The 10386-nt window shown below is 51.8% G+C and overlaps 1 protein-coding gene across 1 annotated transcript; it reads left to right on the forward strand.

Moving 5' to 3' along the window:
- Positions 1–290: 290 nt before the first annotated feature.
- LOC137463818 (olfactory receptor 14I1-like) lies at positions 291–1238 on the forward strand. The gene has a single exon (XM_068175208.1). The coding sequence runs from the start codon at positions 306–308 to the stop codon at positions 1236–1238; it is 933 nt and encodes a 310-aa protein (XP_068031309.1). The 5' UTR covers positions 291–305.
- Positions 1239–10386: the final 9148 nt, after the last annotated feature.

A 10386-nucleotide genomic window follows, 5' to 3' on the forward strand; every position in this document is an offset into this window, starting at 1 on the left:
AGAAACTCTGGCCAGAATGACAGGCCATCTCCCCTCACTCGCCACTCCTCAATTTGCCTCACAGAACTTGCTCTGTTCTCCCTGGAGGCAGCAGAAATGCTGAGGGCTTCTGATATCCAAGAATACGAGGAGAGACATGGGGGTTCTTAAAAAGAAAACCTCATAACTCTTAAACACAGATGAGTGTCTGGGTGTGTTTCAGGGGAGGGTGTATGGGAAATGGCTTTGGTTTTGGTTACAGGTATCTCCTCTAACTCTTCTCTGTCCTTTCTGCCTGAACAGGTCCCCATGTGCAGCCACAGCCAATGTCCAACAGCAGCTCCATCAGCCACTTCCTCCTGCTGGCACTGGCAGACACGCGGCAGCTGCAGCTCCTGCACTTCTGCCTCTTCCTGGGCATCTCCCTGGCTGCCCTCCTGGGCAACGGCCTCATCATCAGCGCCGTAGCCTGCGGCCACCACCTGCACACGCCCATGTTCTTCTTCCTGCTCAACCTGGCCCTCAGCGACCTGGGCTCCATCTGCACCACTGTCCCCAAAGCCATGCACAATTCCCTCTGGGACACCAGCACCATCTCCTACACAGGATGTGCTGCTCAGCTCTTTTTTTTTGCCTTCTTCATCTCAGTAGAGTTTTCCATCCTGACCATCATGTGCTACGACCGCTACGTGTCCATCTGCAAACCGCTGCACTACGGGACCCTCCTGGGCAGCAGAGCTTGTGCCCACATGGCAGCAGCTGCCTGGGCCAGTGCCTTTCTCTATTCACTGCTGCACACGGCCAATACATTTTCCCTGCCCCTGTGCCATGGCAATGCCCTGGGCCAGTTCTTCTGTGAAATCCCCCAGATCATCAAGCTCTCCTGCTCCACATCCCACCTCAGGGAACTTGTGCTCCTTGCTGTTAGTGCCTGTTTAGGACTTGGCTGCTTTGTGTTCATTGTTTTCTCCTATGTGCAGATCTTCAGGGCCGTGCTGAGGATCCCCTCTGAGCAGGGACGGCACAAAGCCTTTTCCACCTGCCTCCCTCACCTGGTTGTGGTCTCCCTGTTTGTCAGCACTGGCACATTTGCTCACCTAAAGCCCCCCTCCATGTCCTCCCCATCCCTGGATCTGTCAGTGTCAGTTCTGTACTCAGTGGTGCCTCCAACCCTGAATCCGCTCATCTACAGCCTGAGGAACCAGGAGCTCAAGGCTGCGGTGTGGACACTGATGACTGGATGCTTTCAGAAACTTTAAACTGCTGGTCAATTTCTGCAAATCACTTTTAATAAAATTCATCTTTCATACTTCTTGTAGATTTAGTTGTGGGTTTTTTATCCTTTGCCTTACTTTTTTAAAATTGACCACAAGAAAATGTCACTGTTTGTGCCATTTCTCATTTTGTTTCCCTCCACCTTCCCTGTGGCCACAGACTGTGTCAATGAGGGGCTGTGCTCTCGGTGGCTTTAAAGGAAGTCAAGGATGTCCCAGCAAAGTTTTCTGCACAGATGCCCTTTTGTTGCCTTCTCTGGAGCTGCAGCAGCAATGTCTGTGTGCAGAGCTGGGGCAGATCAGTGCTGGCACAGCAGCTGTGCCCAGCAGCAGCAGCACTTGGTGTTGCCAGTGCTGCTCCCGTGGCCCTGCCCCGCTGCCCTGGTGGCCCTGGTGTTGCTGCAGGGCCTGAGTGCTCTCGGGGCCGGGCACAGTCCTGGGGGTGGCAGTGCCGGGGCTGCAGCAGGGACAGCCCATGGGCACTGCTGGGGCAGCGCTGACGCCTCAGGCCAGGGCCTGGGGGCTCCAGGCTCCTTGCCCAGGCTCTCTCAAGGACACGGCCAGGCCAATGCTCAGCACAGAAAACCCCCGTGAGCAGCCCCAGGCTGGCCGTGGGCAGGCTGGGGGCAAACAGCATGGCTGGTGCTCTGCAAGGGCCCTGGGGGAGACGGGAAGGAGCAGCAGAGCAGGGGCTGATCCATCCCCAGTGCTCTGGACAGCCCAGGGCAGCGTCCCAGAGCGTCCTGATGGAGCTGCCAACAACATCCCCCCTCTGCAGCCCTGGCCTCTCCCCCAGCTCACACAGGTGCCGCATCCTTGCAGGCACAGCCACGGCAGCGCTGGCTCAGGAGCCCCTGTTTGCATTGCACACAGCAGGCGGGAGCACCCCCATGCTGCTGCTGTGGGGACATGAACCTGAGGGAGCACAAATGCCATCAGCCCCTGGGGCCAGGAAGGGCTGGGGGATGCCAGGGAAACCACTCAGCTTTGTCCTGGCCTCTACAGTCAGCCAGAAAGTTTGTTCCCATCAGCTGGGAGTTTCCTGTCCCACTGCAGACGCTGCTGCTCAGAGCCAGGGCTGCCTGGCAGCCACCCCCAAACTGCACTGAGCATTTCCTTGGCTCCACCTTTGCTTTCTTTTTCCTTCCCTTGTACATATTTCTTCCTATTGCCCACCCCTGTTCCCTCCCCTGCACACAGCCCATCCCTGTTTGCCTTTTCCTCTCTGGCCCCACTCCCCATTCCAGTTCCTGACTTGGCACCATGGGAACGGCCCTTGGGGAGCAGGATCATCCCACAAGTGATGCAGGAATTGTCTGCAGGCTCCTGCAGTGCCTCGTGCTGCTCCCTTGCCAGAGGCACCCCAGGCCAGGGGGGCACATCTGGGCTGCTGTGTCTGGCTGTGGGGCTCCCTGTTCTGGGCAGTGAGGAGGGGCTGCAGAGGCTCTGCAGGACTGACAGGATGGGCTTTGGGGCTGTGAGGAGAAGCTGAGGGACCTGGGCTGCTGGAGCTTCTGAAGAGGAGGCCCAGGGCTCCTCCTGCAACTGCTCCAAGGGTGGTTTCAGAGAATCCCAGAATCAGCAAGGCTGGAAAAGACCTTGGAGATCATCAAGTCCAGCCTGTGCCCTGACACCGCCTTGTCTCCCTGAGCCTCCTCTTCTCCAGGATCAGCAACCCCAGCTCCCTCAGCCGCTCCTCACAGGACTTGTGCTCCAGACCCCTCACCAGCCTTGTTGCCCTTCTCTGGATATGCTCCAGCCCCTCCAGGTCCTTCCTAAATTCGGGGACCCAGAACTGGACACAGCACTTGAGATGCTGCCCAACCAGTGCCCAGCACAGGGGAAGAATCACTGCCCTGCTCCTGCTGGCCACACCATTCCTGATCCAGGCCAGGAGCCATTGGCCTTCTTGGCCACCTGGGCACATGGCTGGCTCATGTCCAGCCTGCTGTCCATCAGTCCCTGCAGGTCCCTTTCTGCCTGGCTGCTGTCCAGCCACTCTGTCCCCAGCCTGTAGCGCTGCAGGGGTTGTTGTGGCCAAAGTGCAGGACCTGGCACTTGGACTTGTTAAACCTCACCTTGTTGGATTTGGGCCCTGGATCCAGCCTGTCCTGGTCCCTCTGCAGAGCCCTCCTGCCTTCCAGCAGATCAACACCCCCAGACGACTTGGTGTCACCACGGTTCCATGAGGCCTCCTAGTGTCCCAATGCTGTCCATGATTCCATGAGGCCTCCCAGTGTCACAATGTCCCTCTGGTGTCACAAAGTCCCTTGGATCCTTGGGCCCTGCAGTGTCACAATGGCTCCGTGGTGCCCCAGGGCCCTGCAGTGTCACAGTGGATCCTTGGTTCCATGAGGTCTGGCAGGGCAGCAATGCTCTCCTTGGTTCCCGCTGTCTCCCACTCCTCCCAATGTCAGGCTATAGAAGGACACCTGGCTGATGAAGGGGAGTGGGAGTGGGTGCCTACTCGAGGAGGTAATAATAAAAATCCCTCCCAACCCCCTCTCCCAAGCCAGGTGCCCCTTCAGATTCTGTATGATCCCCTGGATCTGGAGAGTCAGCCAGATGGTTTAGAAGAAAATTATCTGCCCAGTGAGCCTCCCAATTATGATTCATCTGTGAGACACATCAGCACCTCTAACATCAAAAAGGAAAGAAGGGTAATCGTGGTGGGTGACTCCCTCCTGAGGGGAACAGAGGGCCCCATATTTTGACCAGAGCCACCCCACAGAGAGGTCTGCTGCCTCCCTGGGGCCCGGGTACGGGATATCACTGACACACTGCCTGGGCTGATTCAGCCCTCTGATTATTGCCCACTGCTGATACCCCAGGCTGGCAGTGATGAGATTGAAAACAGGAGTGTCAGGGCAATTAAAAGGGACTTTAGGGCATTGGGTCAGGTGGTTAATAGGACAGGGGCACAGACAGTCTTTTCCTCAGTCCCTCTGGAGTCTGACAAAAATGCTGAAAGCAATAGGAGAGCTCACATTATCAACGAGTGACTCAAGGGTTGGTGTCATCGACAAAATTTCAGATTTTTTAATCATGGGGCAACTTTTACAGCACCTGGCCTGCTTGGACCAGATGGGGTCCATCTTTCTGTGAAGAGCAGAAGAATTTTAGCTCATGAATGGGCAGAATTTGTTGAGAAGGCTTTAAACTAGGTCTGAAGGGGAAGGGAGATGCAGCTGAGCTGTCTGGAAGCAGGCTCGTGGGTGGTAAGCCTGAGTTAGGGGTGAAATCAGCAGCCCAGCTGAGGTGCATGTACACCAATGCACACAGCATGGGTAACAAACCAGAAGAGCTGGAGGCCATGGTGCAGCAGCAGAGCTGTGATGTAATTGCCATCACAGAAACAGGGTGGGACGACTCACATGGCTGGAGCGCTGCACTGGATGGCTGCAAGCTCTTCAGGAGAGACAGGAAAGGGAGAAGAGGTGGAGGGGTGGCCCTTTACATAAGGGAGGCTTTTGACACCATAAGTACTGAAACTTATGAAGATGGAGCTGAATGTCTATGGGTGAGAATTAAAGGAAGGCCAACAAGGCTGACATCCTACTGGGAGTCTGTTATCATCCACCCAGCCAGGAAGAAGAGGTGGACAACTCATTCTAAAAGCAGCTAAAGAATGTTTCTGGATCATCAGCCCTTGTTCTTGTAGGCAATTTCAACCTGCTGGACATCTGCTGGGGACTCAGTACAGCTGAAATGAGGCAGTCTAGGAAATATTTAGAGTTTGTGGAGGACCATTTTTTGTCGTAGCTGGTGAGTGAGCCCACCAGGATAGGGACTATGTTAGATCTGTTGTTTGTAAATAGAGATGGGCTGGTGGGAGATGTGGTGGTTGGAGGTCACTTGGGGCACAGTGATCTTGAAGTTAAAGAATTCTCATGGTGAAGTCATGTGGAACACTAAAGACTTTTACATTGGACTTTGGAGGGCAGACTTTGGCCTACTTAGGAGACTTATTCAGAGAATTACTTGAGAAGCAGCCCTTGGAAACAAAGGAGTTCAGGAAAGGTGGACAAGCTTCAAAACAGAGATCTCAAGGGCACAGGAACAGACTGTCCCTGTGTGCCCACGGACGAGTTGACAAGGCAAACATCTAGCCTGGATGGGCAAGGAGGTTTTGGAGGAAGATAGGAATAAAAAGAGGATGTATCATCTTTGGAAGGAGGGTCAGGTCTCTCAGGAAGTATTTAAGGGGCTTGCTAGGGTATATAGGAAAGAAATTAGGGAAGCCAAAGCTCAGTTTGAACTTAAAATGGCAACTTTTGTAAAGGCTAATAAAAAATGTTTTTACAAATATATCAATGGTGAAAGGAAGGATAAGACCAACCTTTGTTCTTTATTAGATGTGGAAGGGAATTTAATAACTGCAGATGAGGAGAAGGCAGAAGTGCTTAACGCCATTTTTTGCCTCAGGTTTTAGTGAGAAGACGATTTGCCTTCAGGACAACTCTCCTCTTGGGCTGGTAGATGGTGTCAGGGAGCAGAGTGGGCCACTGTTATCCAAGAGGAGGCCATCAGAGAACTGCTGAGCTGCTTGGATGTTCATAAATCTATGGGACCTGATAGGATCCAGCCCACGGTGATAGGGAGCTGGCAGATGAGCTTGCCAAGCTGCTCTCCATCATTTACCAGCAGTCCTGGCTCACTGGTGAGGTCCCAGATGACTGGAAGCTGCCCAATGTGATGCCCATTCAGAAAAAGGGTGGGAAGGATGATCCTGGTAATTCCAGTCCAGTCAGCCTGGCCTCAGTACCCAGTAAGGTCATGGAACAGTTCACACTGAGTGCCATCACACAGCACTTCCAGGATGGCCAGGGTGTCAGACCCAGCCAGCAGGGGTTCAGGAGGGCTAGGTCGTGTTTGACCAACCTGGTCTCCTTCTATGACCAGGTGACCCTCCTGGTGGATGCAGGACAGGCTGTGGATGTGTCTATTTGGACTCCATCCAGGCCTTTGGCACTGTCTCCCGCAGCACACTCCTGGAAAAGCTGCAGCCCACGGCTGGGACAGGAGCACTCTGTGCTGGGTTCAGAACTGGCTGGATGGCCGGCCCAGAGAGTGGTGGTGAGCGGTGCTGCATCCAGCTGGGGACAGTCACCAGCGCTGTCCCTCAGGGCTCTGTGCTGGGCCAGCTCTGTTCAATGTTTTTATTGACCACATGGATGAGGGGATTGAGGCTTTCATTAGTAAATCTGCAGATGACACTAAGCGGGAGCATGTGTCCATCTGTTGGAAGGCAGGAGGGCTCTGCAGGGACACCTGGAATGCTTGGATGGATGGGCAGATTCCAATAAGATGAAGTCTAATAAGTCCACGTGCCCAGTCCTGCATTTTGGCCACAATAACCCCCTGCAATTCTCTAGGCTGGGGACAGTGTAGCTGGACAGTGCCCACGCAGAAAGGGACCTGGGGGCACTGGTCGACAGCAGGCTGGACATGAGCCAGCAGTGTGCCCAGGTGGCCAAGAAGGCCAATGGCTCCTGGCCTGGATCAGGAATGGTGCGACCAGAAGGAGCAGGGCAGTGATTCTTCCCCTGTACTTGGCACTGGTGTACTTGGCATTCTTCCCCTGTAGTGGCGCCGTACCATGAGTGCTGTGTCCAGTTCTGGCCCCTCTGTTTAGGAAGGACGTTGAGATGCTCGAGAGAAGAGCGACAAGGCTGGTGAGGGGCTTGGAACACAAATCCTGTGAGGAACATCTGAGGGAGCTGGGGTTTCTTAGCCTGGAGAAAAGGAGACTCAGAGGTGACCTTATCACTCTCTACAACTTCCTGAAAGGTGTTTGTAGTCAGGTGGGGTTGGTTTCTTTCTCCAGGCAACAAATGTCAGAACGTGAGGACACAGTCTCAAGCTGTGTCAGGGGAAATATAGGTTGGATACTTGGAAGAAGTTTTTCACAAAAAGACTGATAAAATATTGGAATGGCCTGCCTGGGGAGGTGGTGGAGTCACCATCCCTGGGAATGTTCACAAAAAGACTGGATATGGCACTTGGTGCCATGGATCAGTTAAGGTGTTTAGGGCATGGGTTAGACTTGATGATCTTGAAGGTCTCTTCCAACCCAGTCATTCTGCGATTCTGTGAAAGCAGCCCACGCCTAAAGTCAACATCTGTGCAGACCAAAAGGCAAAGCTGTCATCCTTCCTCAGCCCGCTCTCCCTGACCAGGCTGCCTTGCTGTTGGCATGGGTGGTGGGGCAGCAGGGTCATGACATGCACATGTGTCACAATGGCCTCGGGGCACGATGTCACCGCGGGTCACAAAGACCTGGTGGGCATGGCCGCCTTTCTGCCAGAGGCCAGGTGGTTTCCATGCAGATGCCCCTGGACACAAAGGCCTTCTTAATGCCTTTGCCCCTTGACATTGCCTACTCTTGTTCCTCTCTCAATGATCTGCAGCTCTCTTTTGTCCCACCTTTGTTCCTCCCCTCAACATCCCCAAGGAAGCCCTGTGCAAAAGTGCCAAAGTGCTTTTCCTACCCAGCCCACCCTGGGTCCCAGCACTCGGCCCCAACTTCCTGGCAAAAGATCATCAGGAAGGCAAAAGCTCCATTTGGACTTAATCTGGTGGCTACTGTGGAAGACTATAAAAAGTGTGTTTTTTAAAAAGATTATTAACAAAGTAGGGCCAAGGAAAATGTCCATTCTTTATTGCAGGGATTGGGGGCTGGGTGGGGAGGGAGGGATTCTGGTCAGGAATATGCCAGGGGCATCCTGGTTGTCTGTGCCAGCAATAGTGTGGGCAGCAGGACCGGGCTCTGATTGTCCCTCTCTGCTGGGCACTGGGGAGGGCACACCTCATATCCTGTGCCCAGCTTTGAGTCCCTTTACCCTGTGGCTACATTTAATACAAATTACCAACTCCTTGAACGGTAATTCAGTTATATCTTGTGTCTTTGTCATAAATATGTGGCATATTGCAGATTAGAGGTAAAGGTGAAATTAATTGATAAGTTTTTCTCATTTATGGTTCAGAAATACTGCAATTATATAACATTTCATGTTCTGAGTTCATTGTATGTGGTTTACATGTTGGATGGATATAATTTGGTTTATCTTCTGACAGGATATACAGGATTATTATAAGCAGTAAACAGAATAAAGACAAAACGAACAAAACTACAATTGGATGCAACATTAAATTCAAAATTCCAGTTGCTCTGTGTGGCCATCCCAAAACAGTTTCCCACCAGCAATGTTCTCTATCTTTCTTCCCTCTTTCCAGGACATGGTGTATCTTCTCTGCCTGATGATGGGTGGTAATGTGGGTTCCTTGTCTGGTGTGCTGTTGTCCATTTCAGCATGGACTCAGACCATTGCAACAGTTTCTTGCCAATGCCAGATTCACTCCAGCAGTGACAGGCAATGAAACTTGACACGGTGTGCAGTTGGACTGTAGCAATTGGTGAGTTGTGAGGGAGCTGAATTGTTAAAGCTGCATCCCATCATTTTGCTAAAACTACAGCTACAGCTATTAGAGCGATCAGATGTCTCTCAGGTGGTGTTTTCTGTAAACATAGAATCACACAGAGTTCTCATACAGATACATCCATTTCCAACATATGCAAGCACAGTTGCTGGGGTTTCAACACAATATTGACATTTTCTTAAAGGTCAAGGCAAATGTCTTAGTTGTCAATAGTATTATTTTCACAAATAAATCCTTGCTGTTCCTGTCCAGTCAGGCATCAACATCCACAGTTGGCCATGTGCTCCCATTTGGGGCTCACACTTGTATGTTCTAACAGGCAGAGGACAGTTCCATTGGGATTTAATCAGCACTATAACTGGGTATAAGGCATAGAGTATTGTTAAAAGAAAAGCTGTGGCTTTACCCTCAATGGGATAATAAGTGTCATTAACAAGATGTCACCAAGATTGGAAACCCTTTGAAAGAGACTGTCATAATCCCAAATTACCTTTAGTTTATCAGTGGTCAAGGTGCCATTACCGCCTTCCCTTTTAATTGCTATTACAGCAGATTTCAACCACATCTGTGGAAGACATGTGGTGCATGGCGCAGAATTGAACTAAAGTTATATTTATTATGATTTTTGCTAATCAATTGGCATAAATAAAGAAGTGAGGGTCTTCAGCGTGTGGGTCAAGCTGTGTGTATGTGTATTTTGGGTTCGCCTTTGAAAATGATGAGCAATCCAGGAGATAGTCTACAAAAGTCAATAACAGGGAATTTATTTAACAATAAATGTGTGGCAGACAGATAGAAAGGGATAGGAGACAGGAGAGTGAGAAGGAAAGAGGGGAAAGATGGAGGATGGGGTGGGAAAGGAAAAAGTGGGGGTGCATGGGTGTGGGGAAGATCAGGAGTGGGGTGGGGAAGAGATCAAACAGAGGACAGCACACGACTCTTGGCTCCAGCAGTGTCCCATCCATCCTTGGTCACCCTGCGCTTCTCTGAACTGGAGTCACGGTGGTTCTTGTTGTGGTGGGGAAACAAGGTCATTCATCTGGGGTTATCTTTCTCTGGTCCATATTGCAGGTATCCGGGGAACTGTTTTCCTCTTTGCCATGTGAAGAGAGAATGGGTTTGCCTTCATTTACCTGCAATGCTGATGCCCAAGGAGCATTTCTAAGCTCCTAAACCACCCTCCCTGGGGCAGGATGGGGATGCACCCCCACAATGCCGCTTAGCAGGTGGGTTGTGTTGTGCTCGTTTGTCCGTGCAGGTGCACGGTGGGGTTTTTCTCGGCTGCGGTGTGAAGCAGGGGCTTTAAAAGAGGCCTCTGGGGAGTGCGGTAACCCGGAGCAGGCAAGCAGGGGCATGGCACGGCTTTGAGGGCGTGGCATGGCAGTTTGTGTAGCAGTTTGCATGGCAGTTTGCGCAGGCAGGGTTGCAGGTTTCCATGTGGCCCCTGTTGGAAAGGTTTGCTGTGTGTTGCTTTCGGTGTTTTTGTTGTTTGGTTTCAGGGTTTCTGTTAGTAATGGCCTTCACACAACCAAAAACGCTAGTTAGTGCAAATCTGTGTAACCAAATGGAACTCTCCAGTAAGGATGTGTCTGTTCAGACTCATTCTTGTGTGGACTGTTTGAGCTTAGCAGTGGTTTCAGGGGCATTGCAGATGAAATCTGCCTGCGGTGTGAACAGGTGAATGATCTCCTCA

This window comes from Anomalospiza imberbis, chromosome 30 (assembly GCF_031753505.1).
Source record: "Anomalospiza imberbis isolate Cuckoo-Finch-1a 21T00152 chromosome 30, ASM3175350v1, whole genome shotgun sequence".
Lineage (NCBI taxonomy): Eukaryota > Metazoa > Chordata > Aves > Passeriformes > Viduidae > Anomalospiza > Anomalospiza imberbis.

What these genes read in the sequence shown, in the direction of transcription:
- LOC137463818 (XM_068175208.1), top strand. Translation starts at nt 306, where the DNA reads ATGTCCAACAGCAGCTCCATCAGCCACTTCCTCCTGCTGGCACTGGCA.